The sequence below is a fragment of the Glycine soja genome, chromosome 2 (genome assembly GCF_004193775.1).
Source record: "Glycine soja cultivar W05 chromosome 2, ASM419377v2, whole genome shotgun sequence".
Lineage (NCBI taxonomy): Eukaryota > Viridiplantae > Streptophyta > Magnoliopsida > Fabales > Fabaceae > Glycine > Glycine soja.
Window position 1 is genome coordinate 50,646,754 of NC_041003.1, and position 21,504 is coordinate 50,668,257.

At 32.9% G+C, this 21,504-nt stretch overlaps 2 protein-coding genes across 3 annotated transcripts; one reads left to right on the forward strand and one right to left on the reverse strand.

Annotated features, from left to right (window-relative positions):
* Positions 1-7,199: 7,199 nt before the first annotated feature.
* LOC114404087 (monosaccharide-sensing protein 2-like) lies at positions 7,200-11,153 on the reverse strand. Its single transcript, XM_028367206.1, has 5 exons — positions 10,733-11,153; positions 10,074-10,640; positions 9,146-9,990; positions 8,753-8,940; positions 7,200-7,817 (listed from the first exon to the last, which is right to left on the reverse strand). Exons 1-5 carry the CDS (start codon positions 10,815-10,817, stop codon positions 7,367-7,369), a joined length of 2,136 nt encoding a protein of 711 aa, XP_028223007.1. The 5' UTR covers positions 10,818-11,153; the 3' UTR covers positions 7,200-7,366.
* Positions 11,154-13,135: 1,982 nt separating this feature from the next.
* Positions 13,136-19,605, forward strand: LOC114404099 (calcium-dependent protein kinase 26-like). Of its 2 annotated transcripts, none has more exons than XM_028367214.1 (9): positions 13,136-13,352; positions 13,476-14,275; positions 14,426-14,569; positions 14,652-14,804; positions 15,140-15,255; positions 15,499-15,666; positions 16,002-16,226; positions 18,419-18,567; positions 19,182-19,605. In XM_028367214.1, the coding sequence occupies exons 2-8, from the start codon at positions 13,555-13,557 to the stop codon at positions 18,539-18,541; spliced, it is 1,650 nt and encodes a 549-aa protein (XP_028223015.1). In that variant the 5' UTR covers positions 13,136-13,352; positions 13,476-13,554; the 3' UTR covers positions 18,542-18,567; positions 19,182-19,605. The 2 variants fall into 2 exon arrangements, with proteins under 2 accessions (XP_028223015.1, XP_028223019.1); XM_028367218.1 differs by having other exon boundaries at positions 13,486-14,275.
* Positions 19,606-21,504: the final 1,899 nt, after the last annotated feature.

Consider the following 21,504-nt stretch of genomic DNA (forward strand, 5'->3'; position numbering starts at 1 on the left):
CATAACAATGAAAGCACCAGAATGTTAGGTGCAGAAATTAAGCTGGCTTCGAGGGCTAGTACCTCCAGAAGCTTAAGGAAGAAGAAGAGAATTGCGCAAGGAAGTATTATTCATATCTGCTTGATTGATTATTACATGGATATATATAAGAGTTTCTAATAACAAAATTTGTACTCTTCTGCCTACAGAATATTCTATAGGGTTATCTTTGTCTAGCTATGAGGGACAAGATACAATCAAGCAGTGTATGGTGAGTTCTGGGCTGATGATGCTTCCCAATTTACCCTTACGCATAGTCCTTCAAGTAAGCTGGCCTCGTAACCTTCCTTTTGGGCTTCTTTGCTATCTGCACCTCTTGTACTTTCTTCTGCTTCGTGCCTCTATTTCCTGGTGTCCTGCTTGTTGCCTCTGATATGCTAACAGTTAGCTATCGAGACATGGTCTCACAAATAAATGGCCACAATGCAGTTCAAGGATGTTGCATAGATATATTCCTAGCTGCCATTAAATTGCTTCCGTGTGCAGTTCAATACAAGTTCATTCTGTTTGGAGATGGACACAAGAACCCAAGCTACTATGATCTTGTCAACATGATTACTTATTATGTAAGTAATAGTCGTTGCAGAGTACAGACGTAATGTGGTATTATCTTGCTTTTATTGATTTTTTTTTCTGTGCTTGCATCTACAGGTTTTTGATGCTGTTGTAGGTGACATTGCGATTGTCACTGACCGAACAAAGATTGTGGATTTTACTCAACCATATATAGAGTTTGTGGTTGCTTCAGTGAAAAAATTGAAGTCAAATACTTGGGCTTTCTTGTGACCATTTACTCCACAGATGGGGTGTCACTGCATTTTTTTCCTTTTTTTTTGGAGCAGTGGTGTGGATTCTTGAACATATAACAAACGATGAGTTTGGGGGTCGCCGAGGGAACATATAGTTACAGTTCTTTGGTAAGTACTCTTGTAGCTTGTGTACATAGCTAGTCTAGTCATAACTCATGTTTGTATTCTGTTGCAGGTTTAGTTTCTCAACCATGTTCTTTGCGAACAGAAAGTCGTCCATCCATTCTGACAGTTCATGTCCTATTCATCTAGTGTGTGTTTGTGACTAGAAACAGATAAGCTTCTTTATTATTGTTTCAGGAGAAAACACAGTTAGTTCACTTGGTCGAGTTGAGTTGATAATCTGGCTTTTTGTGGTTCTGATAATCAATTCAAGCTACACTGCAAGCTTGACATCTATTCTCACTGTGCAACAACTGTGCTCACCTATAACAAGAATTGATAGCTTGATATTCAGCAGTGAACGTATAGGGTTCCAAGTAGGCTCATTTGCTGCAAACTATCTGACTGAGCAACTCAACATCCCCAAACATAGGCTTATCCCTCTTGGCTCATCAGAAGAATATGCTGTTGCCTTTCAAAGCCGAACTCTTGCAACTGTGGTGGATGAACGACCCTATGTAGAACTCTTCCTTTCAAACCACTGCCAATTCTCAATTAGGTGCCAAGAGTTCACAAAAAGTGGTTGGGGATTTCTGAGTATCTTTAGAATTACTTACTGGTGTAGTATTTTATGTACTTTGTTGCACTAACTACTAATGCAAAAAGCAAAACATAATGTTAGAAGTTATGAAATTTTATAAAATGGGAGGCAAGAAATCACAACTTCGCCTCCCTTTAGCTTCTTTGAATGAAACACTGAACACTATACATGTTGATGATAGTTGAGCACAAATTTTGCCCAAGTTCAGTAGTACTACTAGATGATTCTCAACTGCAATTCATGTACTTGTAAATCTTTATGTTACTACTTGTCTTGATTAATTTCAATATATTTGTCATGGCAGGCGTTCCCGAGAGACTCTCCTCTTGCAATTGATATGACAACCGCGATTCTAACCCTATCTGAGAATGCTGAACTTCAGAGAATCCAAGAAAAGTGGCTTTCAGAAAAGGCTTGTGGTTTTCACAGTACTGAGGAAGAACAGCTTCAATTAAATAGCTTCCGGGGCCTGTTTCTAATCTGTGAAATAACATGTTTCTTGGCGCTTCTTACCTACTTTTTTTTATCAATGGTACGGCAATTCAGTAAGAAATCCCCTCAAAAAGTTGGTCCTTCTAATCGTTGCAGCTCACGTTCTGCACACATCCAGACATTTCTACATTTTGTTGACGAAAAAGAAGACGTATCACCCAAGAAGTTAAAACGAAAACTCGTTTGAGGAGCATATCCAAGAGAATACAAGAGGACATTTCCCAAGACCAAGAGGCTCCTTGACCTTCTGGTTAAACACTATATGCTGTTCTCTGTAGAAATTTTCTTTATACTTGTATTTCTGAAAGGGATATCCTAAGTGACCTCACCTTGAAGCCAAAAAACTTCTGCTTGCTTCTTCTGGTCAAGATATAAGCACTCATGAGTAGTTTAGTATTAAAGATCATCAACTTGCATCTAGGTTCAAGTTACTGTGGAACATGTAAAATTAAACGTCGTCGTTTAATCATATGCATATTTACACAATTTGATTTTTAGGGGTTACTATAACTATAACGACATTTTTTAATGAATAAATTAAAAGTTTAATGCAGAACTATGGATTAAAGAAAGAACAAAGACATCTTTAAAAAATAATTTAAAATAAAGGATATTTTTGTTACCAAATCTTTTTTTTTAGTTTAATCCTTCACTTTATTAGGAGAAAGAAATTTGATCCATTTAAAGTTTAACCATAGGTAAGTAAAATTTGATTAAGAATTATTTTTATCATCTTAAATTTTTTTTATCTCATCTCAAACTACAGTTCATGTATATAATTCTAAGCTTCATCCTCTTCTGCTACTACTTTATGTTATTTCCTTGTAAGAGTTTATAACTTTTTCTTTTTGAAAAAAAACTATTTCTTTATTTAAAAAGTAATTTAAAATAAAGGATATTCTTGTTATTTTATCTATATATATTTTTGTTACCAGCACCTTAAATTACAATAAATTATCAATAGAAATATAATCCCTATAAATCCTTATCTCATCTAACTATAACTATAACGACATTTTTTAATGAATAAATTAAAAATTTAATGCAAAACTATGGATTAAAGAAAGAATAAAGACATCTTTAAAAAATAATTTAAAATAAAGGATATTTTTGTTACCAAATCTTTTTTTTTTAGTTTAATCCTCCACTTTATTAGGAGAAAGAAATCTGATCCATTTAAAGTTTAACCATTAGATAAGTAAAATTTGATTAAGAATTATTTTTACCATCTTAAAATTTTTTATCCCATCTCAAACTACAGTTCATGTATATAGTTCTAAGCTTCATCCTTTTCTGCTACTACTTTATGTTATCTCCTTGTAAGAGTTTATAACTTTTTCTTTTTGAAAAAAAACTATTTCTTTATTTAAAAAGTAATTTAAAATAAAGGATATTTTTGTTATTTTATCTATATTTTTTTGTTACCAGCACCTTAAATTACAACAAATTATCAATAGAAATATAATCCCTATAAATCATTATCTCATCTAAAATTATACTCCATGATATACTTCTAAGCTTCACTTTTCTGCCACTTTATGTTATCTCCTTGTAAGAGTCTACCTTTTAAATAAAAAAATAAGTTTTTTTTGTCAAAAAGAAAAAGTATTGATTGATAATTTACTCCTTCATAAAAACTAATGGAAGTAAGTTAGCAATCATATATATATATATATATATATATATTTATTTGATTACATTAAGTATGATTTGTAGTTATCACATAATAATTTAAAAATGTAGTAGTAAATATTTTTTATTAAAATTATTAATTATTTTTCATATTAAATATTTTAACTATCTTATGAATTAATATTTTGATAATTTTTTCTCTAATTTTGTAATAAATATGTAAAATAATTAAAAATAAAGTTATAATTGATAGAATTTTGGATTTACCTTATATTATTCAAAATTAGCTTAAAATACTTATTAACCGATTTTAAGTGTATATATATGTTACTAACTTATTTGTAAAATGATTAAAACTATAAATATCAAAACATTTACAATTTATCTGTACAAAATTTTGATTTTTTTTTTCGTTCTCATGAAATTAAGATATGTTAGGTTTTGGATCGAGTGTAAATTGGGATAAATTCAAACCTAAGTGTTACTGTCCCGCCATGGAACCTTGCCCATTCTTAAGGCTAACCATCGACCAACCTTGCACTCAAAATTCCCGTGGGTTCCAAAATGCACACTGTTGTTCGTCATTCTTCTTCTCCATGCTTATGCAAACTCAAGCTCAAGAACTCTATTTGAATGTAAAAGTCGAACCCAATTTGGATTTCCAAGAGTATAACCGTTTTTGCTATGTGAGTGTGTATGAGTGAACACAAGAAGGATGGTGAAGAGGTTGCGTGATGCGAAGGAGATAGGGTTGCTGATTTGGTAGTATGCAGTTGGAAGAGGACGAAGAAGGTTTGGGAACTGGGGATCAAATTTTGGTGGTGATCTTTTTTGTATTTCTGAGAATTTTTAACCCTAAAAATCGTAAGAAGGGGGTAATCAATTATGAAATCAATGAGCAGTGACACATAAGAAGGGAAGTGAGGAAAGTGAATGTACCTATGATACTGCTTCTGAGTTGTAGTTTGGAAGAGAGACACCCACCCACCCGCAAGAGTTGAGATGGCGACGTCGACGTAAGCATGGAGGCTGTCAAGAGGGCTGCCATTCAGGCTGGTGGTTTTGGTTGGTCGCTGTCATTGATAATGAGCAAACTGGACACCTCATTGCCCAACATATGATTCACTCTTTTCTCAAGGATGGCTATTTGAAGGCTTCTGCTAATCTTAAGCAGCTTGATCGCCTTGGTTCTAGACGCATTCTCAATTGAACCATACTATGGTACCTTCTAATATTTTTAATAGCCTTATCATTTCATTATTTCTGTTCTAATCTTCTTCAAATTGATTTTGATTTTCTAATTAATTAAACCCATTTCATTTTCATGGCTCGATCTCCCATTTTCTTATTTGTAGCCTGCGACTGTATAAATGTCTTTAACAAATAACACGGTTGGCTGACAAGTTTGTATCATCTACTTACTTAATTGATCAAATACTGAATTAGTGAATTCTAATTTATTATTATGCTTACCAGAGAGTGACTTATAGATTTCACGAACCGCATTTCTTCCAATTTGCTCGTAACACCCGACACATGTATTTGTAATTTGATCAACGAAGCAGCAGCAGCATTCTAGTGTGGAGGTCTTAATAAAAAGAGAAACATTCAAACCCAGCTGGGAGCTTTATTTGGCTGGCGAAAATTTAAATAAATAAATAATTATAAAATACCCAGATCAGGTCAGTGTTATGGTGAACTCAAAAGCATGTTTTAGATTTTCTTTGCTTTTGTTTTTATCATCTTTATCTTGCTACTTGAGAGTTGACAAATCTAAAAAAGTCATTTTTAGTCTTTTCTTGTTTCATTATGTTAATCTTAGCTTTTGAATAGCATGTAAAATGTTTTCATTAATTCTTCTTTAATATTTCTCTTTATCATTTCACTGTCAATGTTTTCTAATTCTTTCTTGGTTAAATCTAAGTAAGAAAATATGTGGAGTGGAGGCTTTCATCACGGATTTTAATTCGAAAGCTCGTTCCTAGGATATGCATGGTTGCTCAAAGAACCATTGTTTTATGATGAGCTGAAGATCCATCGTTTTTCTTGTTTATTTATTACCTCGTTTTCCTTCCTCCTGTTTTCTTTGAAATAAGTTTGAAAAAGAATCTGCGCACATTTTCCTACCCTTGTTTGTATTAAAGGTTTTGTTGAACTTCCTGTATTTGAAGGAAGGAAAAGGGTATATGTAAACATTAACTAATTTTGTGCCTGAAAAATGGAACTTTAAATTTTTGTTATAAGAAATGTGCAAACTAGGTCATCTTCTAACGAATAAGTTGCCATGACATTAATTCTTAACTTGTCTCTACTAAATTAGACTCTTACAAAATTATAATATTATTGCATAAAAAATTACTATCAAATTACTTAGAAATTTAAAATATCACTTTTTTTTCAAATGGTTAAATTAATAACAACAAATTTAGAGATTATTTTAATTTTTAAAGAAACTAATTTGACAACAAGAAATAAAGAATTAATATCATGATCTTAATACATGTTAAATTAATTTGTTTTTAAGAATTTTTTACAACTTGGTAAAACTTCAGATTTTTTGTTTCGAATAAAGTGTTTTCAATTAAATAAGGGATCAAATTGAATCCATCTTAAAAGAAAACGGAACTAATTGAAAACTTTTAAAAATAAAATGAATTATTTTTAAAAAATTATTGTATAAGATTGAATCTTTTAATAATAAAAGGATGAAATTATACTTAAATAATTAAATTAGATGATTAAAATTATAATAAAATCTAAATATTATTTAAAAAATACTCGTGAAATTAACTTATTTAATTGGTAGTCAGATATAATGACATTATTTATAATCCAAAAAAGTGGTCTTAATTTTACAATAAATTAACAATATAAGAAAATAGTCCTTAATACATTTAAAAGTGATTATAAGTTTTTTTTATAATTTTGTTAAAAAAAAGATGTTTTTTATAATTAAGAAAAAAATACTAAGTAAAAAAAAAAATACTACTTTTTTTTTTGCGAATGAATATTATTACGGAAATTAAAAGCCTCTTAGAAAAGAAGTCTAAGCTAAATCTCTAAAGTCTAAATTCAGTACAAAATCTGGGACAAAAGTATTAACGTGTAATTTATTGGTTGTTGTCACTTAACTAAAATACTACCTTTCTTATATTATAATTTCTATGGTAAACATTACTCACCTCAAAATTTTCCCATTCCTATTTTTGACTTTGTTATCCCAAAAATTCCTAATTTCCCGCCGCATAAACCAAGAGTTAAAAAATGAACGTTTTTCTAATTTCTATATATAAACCCTCGCTTTATTTCCTATGACATTATAAATGTCTATAACTTAACTTTAAAAAAAAACTATAATTTTATAAAATATATTTTAATTTCTTCAAATAAATGTATTTTTTAATCTTTTCTTTATAATATTTTACACTAGTGGTAAGGAATAAAGTAAGTAGTAGTATTTTATTAAAAAGCAAATATCATTTAATAAAGTCAAGAAATAAGGGTTATGAAATCAAATTCGAATATTATAGATGCTTCTAATTTTATTGACTAACGAGTTTCCTTGGACTTTCTCATTTCTCAATCCCAAATCCCAACCCACGATGAAGGTGCCTAAAGAGGAAAAAAACAAGATATTCATAGATTCAAAATAATTTTATATTGAAAAAAATCCAATGGGTCGTATGTAAACTCAGGTATTAATATTGTTGGCAACTTGAGCTTGCTTTGCCCCGACAGAGAAGAACTCAATGATAACTTCCAGTGGCATGCCCTTGGTTTCTGGAACTTTTAAGAAGACAAACACCCAAGCTATGATGCACACAACCGCATACATACCAAAGACACCACCAAGGCCCACAGAATTAAGCATAACTGGGAGCGTGTAGGTGACTATGATGTCACATATCCAAAATGTAAGAGCACATATAGCTATGCATAGACCACGAACTCGAGTAGGGAAGATCTCTGAACAAAGGATATTAGGAATTGGCCCAAAGCCCATGACGAAACAACAGAAGTAGACAATAACACTCGAAGTTGAGATAAAAGCATTTATAGTACTGTCCAATTCCACAAGACTCCCTATTACTAATATGAGAAGTGATACTATCAAGACGGGGATTGTAGTCAGCAGCAAGGTTCTGAATAAATAAAATAGAAAATGTCACCAATGAGTACTGCAGATTGAATGAACAGAAACAAGTAATGAAGAAATATATACACTACAATAAGGGGTTAAAAAAAGAAACACAAAGAGAAGATAAGTCACAAGTCACAAATATTATATATTTAAGTTCTGAATCTTCAAACGTTTTCCAAATTATAATGGTAACAATTTCCAGAATTATCTCAAATACTTTAATATAGGAACTTATAAACAGAAAACAAAACAAAACACCGTCTCCACCACAACCAAGTCATATTCACTGGGTGGAGTCAATAAACATGGATCATTCAACACCACTGAGCTAAATTAAAAACCAAAGCTAAAAAAAAAAAGAAAAAAGAAAAATAGAGCAAACTCCCTTTTTTCTAATGGCTTCTCCTAATGTTTTCCTAAGTTTTACTTTGTCTTTTAATTAGAGCACTTCAATCCGATCAACTTTTCTCATTGGATCCTTCATTGATCTTCGCACAAACAAGACGAGTTTCCATTATCCTATCTATAGATGCTAACTTCAACATTCCCTTGGATATCAAAACATTCCTAATCTCTTCCTTTCTTTGTCAGCTCATTCACCTCAGCAATCTCATCTACAATACACTTACTTTCTGCTCATGTTGAAACATCATTACCCAACATTTACTGCCATATAGAATCGTTGATCTTATCACTGTTTGATGTCATTTTCCTTTAGTTTGAGAGCAGTTTGCAATAGTAGTAATTTCAAACCCCAATTGTTATTGAAATACCACCCTAAATTGCAAAATATTCTAGCAAAGAACATACAGGGAAATTATGCAATAGAAACAGTATGCCCATGAGAAAATCATCTCCCGGATACATCCACCTAATGAAACAAATCTTACTATTTAAGTAGATGCCAACAAAAACTTATAAATGAAAGATGCATACCTTCTGCCAGATATATCCATGAGTCTCATGGCCACAGCTATACAGGGTAACATCAACAAGGTTGTCACACTGCTAATAAGAAAAGATGCAGAAGTAGAACCGAGGCCCAGGTTTGAAAGAAGATACCCAACACCTGCCTGCTCAAGAATTTGAGGTGTATAGTAGAGCACCCCATTTATACCAGAGAACTGTAATGTTTAAAGAGGATTTAGATGACAATCAGACATAGCTTTTTACTAGGTACAATTGGTTAATGATGTTCAATGATTGTTTAGTGAATCAATCACCTACTGAATGAGTTGAGATTTTAAAAATCTATCCTAAAATGTCTAAATAGTTTTCTGACAATTTTATCAAAGTTAGATGAACAGAAGTTTCAAAAAATGTAATTACCTGTTGAAGAATTTGAATCCCCACCCCCACAATCAGTGCATGCTTCACTCCAGGCTCAAAAAGGTCACTCCAACTTGGCCCTTTTGCAGATGTTTGGGATGGATGAATCATGGCTGGTCCAACTGGCTGCTGATGCATAAGCTCCTTGTTGTAAAGGGCTGACTGACTCACTAGAGCGGCAACCTGGACAATCTCACCATCACCATCACCACCTGGAAGTGAAATGAGAGACCCACGTCTACTAGATCCAGTTGGACCACCTTCTTGGTGTAAATATATTCTCTTGAAAACACCTTCTGTTTCAGACCATTTCCATGCTAGCTGCCATCCACCACCAATCATGCTGCTTCCCTGGCCAGGAGCAGGCATGTCCCTATCCACACTTGTTGCTTGACGTGAGATTAATGGACTCTGCAAATTGTCATCGGAATCCTCGTTGGCATCAGATACATAATCATCTCCCTCTCCATCTCTGGCTATGCTTTCTTCATCCCAATCTTCATTCCTAGGTTGATTTCCCCCAACACTAAACATGCTTCCAAAATGTGGAAAAAGTGCGCTTCGCATGCTTCCTGTTTCTGGGAGCTTCTCATGGACACTACCAAAGAGTTTCACTAGAGGGTCCACTAGACCACTTTGATTTGCCATGCTTCCCTTCCGAGATACAAGACCAATGGAACTTTGTCCAGTGACTGGTTTAGCAATCCAGGATACACCTTCTGCTGTCCCATACAATTTGATCTGCTCTGCCTCACTGAATTCATTGACCGCTGGACCAATTATGTACTCTTCTATAGCGGTATCACGCCCAACTCCAAGACCCTCAACTAGTAAAGCCATCTCACCTGATCATAGCCAAGCCAAGAACAATTACCATCCAATTCAATAGCAAGTGATCAAATTCAAATCAAATAAGTGCATGACTAACCAGCGACATCTTGTCTGCCGCGAAGTCGTTGCAAAACCTTCTTGGCCTCTAGCATCCGGCCTTTGCTGACAAGCCATCTTGGAGATTCAGGCAAGAAGAATAGCGTGAGTGCAAAATAAATGAGAGAGGGAATTGAAAGAACACCCAACATGAGTCTCCAATTTGGGGCCTTGGTGAGTGACATAGCAAAGACCATACAGTAGGAAAAGAACATTCCAGCAGAACCAGTGAACTGCGGAAGAGTATTTAGTAATCCCCTGATCTCGGGTGGAGCTGTCTCTGATATGTAAAGAGGTACCAAGGTGACTGCCAAACCAATGCCTAATCCATCTAAAAGCCTTGCAAAGAGGAGAATATAAACATTTGGAGACCATAGCATGACCAGAGAACTAGCAAAATAAAGGACAGAGGAAATGATCAACATAGGACGTCGGCCTAGAAAGTCTGATAAGGGTCCAGAGCATGTGGTAACGACAGTGGCTCCAATAAGTGACATGGCCACAATTAGACCTTCTATTGTGGGTTCACTTTGAAGATTAAACTCCCTCTTTATGTACAAAATAGATCCTGCATAGTATAGCATAGAAAGCCAATTAGACTAGTGTTATTGAATGTTATCTTAAATATTGGCTGAACAAATAAATAAATAAAAAAATGACCTGCAATGGTGGCATTATCCCATCCTTGCAGCAAGTTGCCGATAGCAGCAGCCACAGCAACAAGAACAGCTCCAGCTCCGCTCATGTTTGATGCCAATGAATCAGCAGGCAGCAGCTACTGTAAGAGCAAGTAATATATAAGAGATTCACAGATCGGATCCAGAACGTAAAGCCATCTTCATATCCTAATAAAATCACCCTGGAGTGTCAGTTTGAGTTGGATGTTTCAACTTTCAAGTATAATATAATATAAATGCATAAAAGGACATGGAACAAAAGTATAGCAAATAAAGTTGGGGGCCAGGTCAGGAGAGTGAGCTCAGCTAGCTCTAAAATTATTCACTCAACTGATACTGGGCGTAGCTATCAGCATAATATTACTATTAGTATATACTACTACAAGTACAACTTACAACTCTACAAAACAAGACAAGACAAGAAAAATTATGTAAGCGATGCCGGCTAGGCTAAGGTACAATAGAAACAGAAATAAGTGAATGAATGACTACCGTGCCTCCCTTTTTCTTTGCAATCTCATCGGAGTTTGCTTACATTACATGTCAAAGATGACGGTAGGAACCACTACCAGTTACGAAACGCATTTTAATATTTTATTAATTAAATGTCAATTTTAAAAAACAAAAATTGGCTGAATTCATGGGATATGTTGATGTTCTCTCTCTTCCATTTTGTACTTGTTTGACAAATATTTGTAGGTTGATGTAAGGTTATCTTGGATCAAATTACTTGAATAGTTAATTAGAAGTTGAAATTAGAAATTGAAAAGTTATCTTAAAAGTTAAAAAATTAGTTTATTAATTTATAAGTATTTGATAAAAAAATAGTCATTAAAATAGCTAAAAAAGTATAAAATAACTGAAAAATAATAAAATTATGATTTATTTAAAATTGAATAAGTAAAAAATTTGATAAATATATTAAAGATAAAAAGAAAAAAAATATTATAAAAAACTAGAAATTAGAAGCTAAATTATTAAAAAAATTATTTATTGAACAATCAAATAAACGTTTCAACTAATGAAAAAAGTTGAAAATTAACTTAAATATCTTGTTTAACATAAGTTTAGTTGGTGGCATTTGGCAAAATTGGTAAAAGTATTAAAAAAGGAAAAGTAAATAAAGAAACAAAATAAAGGAATAAAGAAATAGAAAACACAATAAAATATTTATGATGGAAAAAAATAAGGTAACAAAATTTAAGGAAATTTGGAAAATACAAAGGTAAGTTGAATTGTATTTTTTGCTATTTGATTCTCTAGGTTATTTATAGCTTATTCCTTATGTATCCTCTTTTCTCTCTAGTTTTATAGCTCAGTGTCTCTTTTTATACCTTGCCTTTACATTGGCCACATTATAATTCTAATAAAGTCTGTTTGATCTTTATGTGCAAGTCCTTTAAGTATGGAAATTAGAGGTTTTCTGAAACCTATGGTAATGCTAACTTTCATGATGTTTTTTTAGTTTAAACACAAGCTTAAACACTTTAGATTTGAAAAGCATATCTTGTGAGATTTTTGTCACCTGTGATTCACCCTTTTAGTTTAATGTGATTTTTCTTAGTTGTCTTGGATGTTAAGGATTTTCATTTGTGATTGACATGATTAACCCTTGGTATTTTGAATGTTACATATTGCTTGCTAATTTATGTTCTCAATATTCAATGAAAAAATGACAACTAATTTTGTATACACCTTGGGTTTCTATATAGTATTTTTCCAAGAGTGTAAAAGCTAAGGTGTGAGGGAATTTGATCAATCAATTTTGAGACACTTATTATAGCTTTGTACTTGACTTTATTGGATGTTTATTTATTGTGCCTAATATTAGTATTATAACCGAGTTTTGTATGTCTGAATTGAATTCGACTTTAATACAAATCTTGGTTAATTTTTTATTTTTATGTTTTTTGACATTTAATCCTTGTTTAGGTCATAACTCGGGATTCAAAAATGTGTTTGAGACGATATTTTACATTGCCATTAGATGTATTATTAATACTTTTTTTAACTAGCTAAACAATATATTTAAATTATGTGAATGTTATTTCCCAAATATACATGAGTATTACAATAACCATCCTTCACCAAAAATTTCTTGATGGCATGAGCACCATCGCCACCATTGAATTCTCAAACAAATTTCATTTGTTTAAGAACAATTAAATGGTTTTTGACCTTTTGAAATACTCATAGGTATTTTTGGAAATGAAATTTAGAATTTTTAGATGGACGGTGTAGTTAATAAAATAGTGATGCAAAAGGTAGTTTGGTCTTTAGCTTTGTTTTTGATTTGGGCTTTGGGCCCCTTTGATCTCCGATGCATTGAATTGAACCGAAGTGAAAAAGAAAGCCGCGTGATATATTTAATTGAAAATTCCACAGAGAGAGAAGTGGGCGTAGCTGGTCAGCACTGACCTCCGATGTTTCTCGGCAGGAGAGGAGCCAATACAAAAATGCAATACCATCACCAATTAATCATCCTAAAATTAACCAGAAAAATAAAATAGAAATATTTTTCGAAACTAATTTTGTGGAGATCTGTCGGAGAAGAAAGCAAATAATTATCCTCTTTCCATTCATTCGCTGTTCACTTGGTTCTGGTACGCTCGCTTATTTCGTAGTAATTGTTTATTATTGTATTCTTTTCTGCTGGCTGGCTGGGTGTTAAAAGATTAGATTAGACGAAAGAAATGAATAATTTTGTTGATTGATATGTTTGTAAGGTGAGCGCAGCAGAGGGGAAGAAAGAAGCTGATGAGAGGAGCTCGTTGGATGAATATATAATATAAATTGGTTTGTTTGATGGGCAACACTTGCCGCGGATCTTTGAAAGGTAAATATTCTCAGGGCTTGAGCCAGCCCGAAGACCATTCAAAGCCCACCACCACCCATTCTGATCCCTCCTCCGACCACCCCTCTACCAAGCAATCTGCAGAAAACTACAACAACAACAACTATCTTCCCTTCAACGCCAAGAGAGAGTCCATCATGCGCCGCGGCCTCGACAACCAAGCCTATTATGTCTTGGGCCATAAGACTCCCAACATTCGTGATCTATACACTCTTGGCCGTAAATTGGGACAGGGCCAATTTGGTACCACTTATTTATGCACCGAGAATGCTACCTCCATTGAATATGCCTGCAAATCCATCTCCAAAAGGAAGTTGATTTCCAAGGAGGACGTTGAGGACGTTAGGAGGGAAATTCAGATAATGCATCATTTAGCTGGTCACAAGAACATTGTCACCATCAAGGGTGCTTATGAGGATCCACTCTATGTTCATATTGTCATGGAGCTTTGTTCCGGGGGTGAGTTGTTTGATCGCATCATCCAGAGGGGCCACTATACCGAGAGGAAGGCCGCTGACTTGACCAAAATTATTGTTGGTGTTGTTGAGGCTTGCCATTCCCTTGGGGTCATGCATAGAGATCTCAAGCCTGAAAACTTTCTCTTGGTCAACAAAGATGATGATTTCTCTCTTAAAGCCATTGACTTTGGCCTCTCCGTTTTCTTCAAACCCGGTAGGTAACAAATATCCTATATCTTTTTTTTAGAACAACATTACTATATTTTATTGAAATACATTTGTATTCCCATTAGGATTTTTAGGGTGGGAACACCATTTAATACTAATTAGTGTTGTTTAAATCTTCATTTAACCTTTGCCTCAGGTCAAGTTTTCACTGATGTAGTCGGCAGCCCATACTATGTTGCTCCTGAGGTTCTCCTCAAACATTATGGGCCTGAAGCAGATGTGTGGACAGCGGGTGTCATACTGTACATATTGCTTAGTGGAGTGCCGCCATTTTGGGCAGGTATATCTTACTGCCAACACTCTTTTGATTTCCCGTCCTTCATCTGTGTCACCACTGAAAGTTTTGCCATTTTGGAGTCCAGAGACCCAGCAGGGTATATTTGATGCAGTATTGAAGGGACTTATAGATTTTGACTCAGATCCTTGGCCTCTAATATCTGACAGTGCAAAAGATCTGATTAGAAAGATGCTGTGTTCTCGGCCTTCAGAACGGTTGACTGCTCATCAAGTGTTATGTATGTTTATCCTTTTTTTACTATACTTACTATGAGCAAAGACCACCCTCATATCAAAGGCATAGTTGTTTTGCCTGTGCTACTCATACTTTCAAAGTTATCTTCATTACTAAAGATGCAATAGGTGATTAAAGTCTCACTGGCGTTGCCACATCTATAGCAGACTCACCCAGGAAGAAATAGTCCTATCTAAATTAATAGTTAGCTGGATGTTGATGTTTCCTCAAAAGCAAATTTCAGCTTAACCTCCTTAAGGATTAAATTTTGTAAATATTCAAAATATTGCATTGCAATGTGTTGTCTGATAATGTTACTTGTGTCATTTGCCTGTTTAGGTCATCCTTGGATATGTGAAAATGGAGTTGCCCCTGACAGGTCACTGGACCCTGCTGTTCTTTCTCGTCTCAAACAGTTTTCTGCTATGAATAAGCTAAAGAAGATGGCTCTGCGAGTAAGTGAAGCTAATTGATGAATAAATATAGATTATGTATGAAAAAGATAATGGATTCCATACATGATATGTAAAGTGCTATTGTTGTCTTTGTGGAGTCAAGCACTTGGATGCCAAATAAACCTCACTTTATTGGGCTTCCACACTTACTCTTTGTTTTCACTTCTCCTTCATCTATTATCCTTTTGTTTGTCTGAAACTATGTAACTGTAGTTATAATTGCTTATTATACTAATTTTTTAGGTGATTGCTGAAAGTCTATCCGAAGAGGAGATTGCCGGTTTGAGAGAAATGTTTCAGGCTATGGATACTGATAACAGTGGTGCAATCACTTTCGATGAACTCAAAGCTGGTCTAAGAAGATATGGGTCTACCCTTAAGGATATAGAAATACGTGATCTTATGGAAGCGGTAGGTTGTTGGTTCTGCGAAAAGTTTCTTTTTTGTATTTCGTGTTTGTACTTACATTTTTATTTAGTTATTATTTTTAAATATAATATTATAAATTTCCTTATATGCGAAAGCCTGGGCTTGACATTAGGCATCACATTAGTGAAGCATATTTAAATTGTTATGCTACTGTAGAAAACCTGGGACTATTCAGTCATCTTTTACGAACATGATTCCACTTTTCTTTGCTGATAAAAAAAAATGATTCCACTTTTCTTTTGAGCCGCATCTTGTATTCGCCTTATATAATCTTTGAACATGTTCCATTCACAGCTAAAATGTTTGAGCTGTTTCAGGCTGATGTGGACAAAAGTGGAACCATAGACTATGGGGAGTTTATTGCTGCAACAGTTCATCTCAACAAACTAGAGCGTGAAGAACATCTCATTGCAGCATTCCAATATTTTGACAAGGATGGTAGTGGGTACATTACAGTTGATGAACTTCAACAAGCTTGTGCAGAACAAAACATGACTGACGCTTTTCTTGAAGACATCATTAGAGAAGTTGATCAAGATAATGTAAGTTGTTTAACCTGTGCTATACATTCACATAGGAAATCCTTGTAGGCTGTTAGAAGATCTTACAGTATTGTATTATATATATCCTCCTTAAAAGACTGCACTTTTAGTCTTCAATTTTTCTGTAATCTTACTGCAATAACCTAAATTGGTTTTTAGTTTGAAATCTAAAATGTTCTTTGGTTAAATAATGCTTACATGTTGTAAGCAATATTAATTTGCGTTTATCCTGCATTAACTGGAGTTTCGTTTCATAGCTACCAGAATTTTGTTATCTAACATGTTAATTCTGCAAGGAGATAAGATCCTTAACTACCTCTGAGTTCCAATTAATAAAAATATCAACATATATTACATGTACATTTTTCTGGTAGGTGGTAGCCATTAAAAAAATATTTTAATTTTTTTGCCTACTAAGGGATGCTTGTATGTCTCTTTTCGAAATGCATATACAGTGTCCTAGATAGAATATAATAATTTCCATATAAACTATATAGTTTCGTAAAATCTTCAAAAAAAGAAATGGAAAAATGATACTTCCTCTGGTCCTTATTATAAGACACCATTTAGAAGGAATTGATGGTCCTTTTTATAAGGCATTTTAATGTTTTTTCAACTACTTGCCCTTGTTAATTATGCTAAATATTTGTGCTTTTTATTGATAGTGGTGCATAATACTCTTAGATTTTAATGTTTTCACGTCGCCCATAACAAGTTAATGATTATTAATAAGGGTAAAATTGGTGCATTAGTAACATTTTTAAAAAAAATAATAAAATCAACTGCATTAACTATTTTTATTGGTTTATGTGATTATGTCCAAAGTGTCTTATTTTTTTGGTCAGCAAATCCAAAGTGTCTTATATAGACCAGAGGGAGTAGTAATTAGTTTATATTCAAAACACTAGGGATATGTTAATTGTTTATGAATATTTTGTTATTGGGACTATGTTGTGATAGTCAAATTTGGTAAAATGTTTGACAATAACTAGTTCTGGATAACTATTATTGTCAAAATTGCTTAGCTGCTGCAATTGACTATGACCTTGCAAATATAACTCCGTGGGTATAGTATTTGAAGTAACACTTGGCATCACCAGCCTCCCCCCACCCCTCTACCAAAACCCCAAAACAAAATTATGATGTTCTGCTGTTGTACTAATTAGTTGCATTATTTGCTACAATAATTATGCAGTTAATTATCATAATCATGTTTTTTTTGTGTAAACTAATATTACTACTGAGAAAGTCTAGCAATTTACTCTTTACAATATACTTTCTATAATTGGGTGAATTTCTTGTGAGATCCACTAAATAGTTTGACTATTCTTTATTTAGTGACCTACATGAAATTCATTCAATAATAAAATGTTTTCTGAAAAGAGTGTGTTGTTAGAGTTCATCTGTTACTGCACTTGTGATAGCACATGGTCTTCAAGCCTTTCTTTTAACCATAATTTTAAGTATGTAATGTGACTATATGTGATTGTGTTAGTGTACAGTAGCAAGGAAAGGAATAGCAACCAAAAATTAGTGGCTGTTGAGGGCATCCTGTGAGGGAATTGGGAATTGTGATCAGCACATGATGAGGGTGCATTGTGATAACCTGCCCACTTGGCAAGTGGGGGCAGGAAACAGATTTGGTTAATGGGAATGGGAAGGAGGGAGAGAGAGAGAAGAGAGGAGTGGGGAAATAGAGGCAAATTGTGAGTGAGGTTTGGGATGGGAGGTAGCAAGCCCGATGTTCTTCTTGTAGTATCTCTACATTTCTTTTTCTGTTTCCCGAGGCTTTTCTTCTCTATTCTTGTATGAATTACTATCTGAGAATGTAAGAATGATATGTTGATATCAGCGGCAGAAAAGGGAATTTTAGATGTTTTCCTGCAATATGTTTTCAGGTTCCTATCTGGATGATAGGGTTTGGCACCATGCAAAATTATCCATTAGAAAGTTAGGACCTATGTTTGATCTATCCATTAAACGTTTTCTGATCAAAGATTGTGAAAAACAATTAATTAATCAAAACTTATCTAGCCTTTAATATAAATACGCTTTAAATATCAAATGCCTGAATTCTAATAATTTGACAAACATGATTCTATGTCGCATATCATTAATGAATTGAATTAAGTTTCTGGACTATCTTCTAGTGTAATTATGCTTCATGATTATGTTTATATCTTCTGTTTTAGGATGGAAGGATTGATTATGGTGAATTTGCTGCCATGATGCAAAAAGGCAACGCTGGAATTGGTAGGAGAACTATGCGCAACAGTCTGAATTTAAGCATGAGAGATGCACCAAGTGCTCAATAGCTTATGATTGTGCTCATTATGTACAGGTACTTTTGGCTTTGGGTAAAATAGAAATTTTATCCCCTGTATGAAATACTATTTGCCCACTTTATAATTTATATTCTTATGAATTTTTAAGATGTTAGAGGTCAAAAGGCATCACAAATGGTATATCTTGTAATCACCAACATACTTCTAATATTATGTGGTAGGCCATCTCTAGTGGTTGGAAAAGACATTTAGCCAACAGATGTTAGTCTCTCACTCTTGGATGTTAAAGTTCCGAGTCATTGGTACATATACACCAGAAGTCATCATGAACCTAAGAATCCGAAATGATTTGAATGAAGTTCAGTTATATTATATATGGTGGTAGTACTAGTTATAAAAAGATGTAACCCCAAAACCAAACTTGGGGTGGGGGTGGGACTCCCGCTAAGCACATCTTTGTAAATAAATATCGTTCCATTCATAGATCTTGATTCTGCATCTTGTTGAAGTTCTAAATTCAGTTTCTGCTGTTGAATAATGCATAGAGTATTAGCTGATAGTCTATATCCAGCAGTTTGCCGAAACGAGTATTAGCTGAATAGCTGTTGACTTTTTATTACTCTCATTGTTAACGTCACTCTTCCTGTATTCTGGAATGCAATTTTGGCAGGTTGTATGCAGCAAAGCCAGAAAGAAAAAATAAAGCAAAAATCTTTACAAAAAATTGTTCATATCTGCTGACCAGTCCTATCCCTGAAGAACAATCAGGATTGTGGGTGCTCTCGCATGAGGACTCATCAAGCGTTACATTTATGTGCTGTATGAGTGGAAAATTTGTTTCTCGCTTTGTAAACCTTAGTGTTGGGTGTTACAGCTATTTCAAGTTGGTCTTCTATTTTTTCTGTGATTTCATGTAGGGGCATTCTGTCTATAGTTGAAGTAGAAGGATTTTGATCTTTCAAGTTCTTGATTTCACGGATGTAAAGTTTCACACGTATGACATGATGTATTGGGCGAACTAAGAAGCCTTTGTGGATTATGTCGGAGCACATGCATTGTGTTAAAGTGACAGTGCTGAAGCATTTTATTTCTCAGCTGGCTTTTCTTTCCCTAAACAAATACCCTGTTATTCTAGCTTTTTTATCGCTAAAGCTTGCTTTAAAGAAAGTTCAAAATAAAAGCCTTAAAATAGAGTAAAAATCTTTAAAAACAAACTAAGGACTTTGCATTAGCTTTTAAAAATGTCAAGTGAATTAGTTTTTAAAAATAAGTTGTACTACTTATTTTTAGTCTCTTTCGCTTTCTCGTGGACTAGTTAATGTGGAAAAAGAAATAAAATTAGTATCAAACAATGTGTTTTTTTAAAAGTTGGTCCAAACATTACTTTAATAAAAGAAAAAAAAAACTAGCAGTTATTTAAGATGATATTTAATTTAATTTGCAGTGCAAACTATTTGAACTATTAATCAAATATTACCTTCGGTCCTTTATTATAAGAAACAAATAGTGATATTTTTTTTCCTAATTATATGAAATATAACCAATTTTAAATTATTAATGGTTAGTTTTCTTTTATCACCTTATTTTATTAATTTACTGTAAGCTCTATTAATAAGATATCAATCATTTTTTATGAAATGAATCTATTTAATGAGCTATTAATAATATAACTTATTCTTAATAATTAAAAATTTTCATCCGATTATCAGTAATGTCATTATATAATCAATCACTTAAACCAAATACATTTTTGGAATACAATTTAAATTTATGTTATGTTAGTATTAATTAAAAATAACTAATATAACCACTGTCCTTCTTTTAAAGGAATATAACCACTTTCCTTGATTAAGGCCGAGTTGGTCCAAAGCAAGAAAATACTCATTTTTCTTAATTTTGATGATTTATTTATATGTTTCTTATATATAGGACTGAATATCAGATTTGGGTTTATTTATAAGACTCAAATTAAAAATATGACTATTATTTTTTATAAGATTTCTTCTATAATGTTTATTTATTAATTATTTTTTTATTAAAATATACCTAATTAAAAAGAGCTTGTAATTGTAATGACAAACAATTATAGATAGAGAAAAGTGAGTATTGATGATAATGATAGATTTAAAGAAAAAAAATTCAAGAAATATTTATTGTTATAAACTAAATTAACTATTTTCTTAATATTAATAAATTAGATAATTGAGTTTTATAAATAGTACCGAAGGGGGTAATATTTAATGAAATGAATAACTACCATTATTTATAATGAAGTTGGTTCTCGTAGCCTTCTCAATAGAATAATTTGAGATTTTCCTTAAAGCAAGTTTCAGGTATCTTTTAAAGATTCAAGATTGTAAAATTTAGAGTATAATATGTTTTAGGTTTCTTATTTTTTTGTAAAATTATTTTTAATTCTTTCATTTTAAAATAATGCTTTTATTTTTTTAATGAAATTTAGGATACAAGGATGAGAGATCAATTTACTAATTATGAAAAAGACAATGACTAAAATCATTATTTTTCAAAATATAAGGATTAATATCAATTTTGACTGAAAATTAATAGACTTAAAACACGTTTTATCTTAATATTTGACGTGTTTTTGGATTGGTGCTTTAAAGACAGGTTTGCAATGCATTTGGATTCAATCTTGAAGGGGGGAAAATCACTTTTAAATGAAAAGGTTGGAAGTTATTAATTATTATGTGCATAGAATGGTTTAAAGTTTTAATAGATGAAATTTCCTCCCCACTAAAATGTGAAACTGGCCTAAATAAAACCGAACCGAACCAGTAGAAATGACAATGGTTTGGGTTGAACACGGATAAGGACTATGTTGAAAAAAACTTGTGTACACTGCCCGTTCATTATCCGTCGGGTATCCATTTGGAAAATTTCTATAGATTTTTTTTTTTATACCTACAAGTATTCATGAATACTTCAAAATAAAAAATAAAAAAGGTGATTTAAGTCCAAAGAAAATCATAAGT

Bases quoted from the DNA above. Each gene is read 5' to 3' on its own strand.
- LOC114404099 (XM_028367214.1), top strand. From the start codon at position 13,555: ATGGGCAACACTTGCCGCGGATCTTTGAAAGGTAAATATTCTCAGGGC. The intron at 14,570-14,651 runs GTATATCTTACT...TTTGGAGTCCAG, and splicing joins AGTGCCGCCATTTTGGGCAG to AGACCCAGCAGGGTATATTT. The intron at 15,256-15,498 runs GTAAGTGAAGCT...CTAATTTTTTAG, and splicing joins TAAAGAAGATGGCTCTGCGA to GTGATTGCTGAAAGTCTATC.
- LOC114404087 (XM_028367206.1), bottom strand. From the start codon at position 10,817: ATGAGCGGAGCTGGAGCTGTTCTTGTTGCTGTGGCTGCTGCTATCGGC. The intron at 8,941-9,145 runs GTAATTACATTT...TAAACATTACAG, and splicing joins GGATTCAAATTCTTCAACAG to TTCTCTGGTATAAATGGGGT. The intron at 7,818-8,752 runs GTATGCATCTTT...TTATTTATTCAG, and splicing joins ATGGATATATCTGGCAGAAG to AACCTTGCTGCTGACTACAA.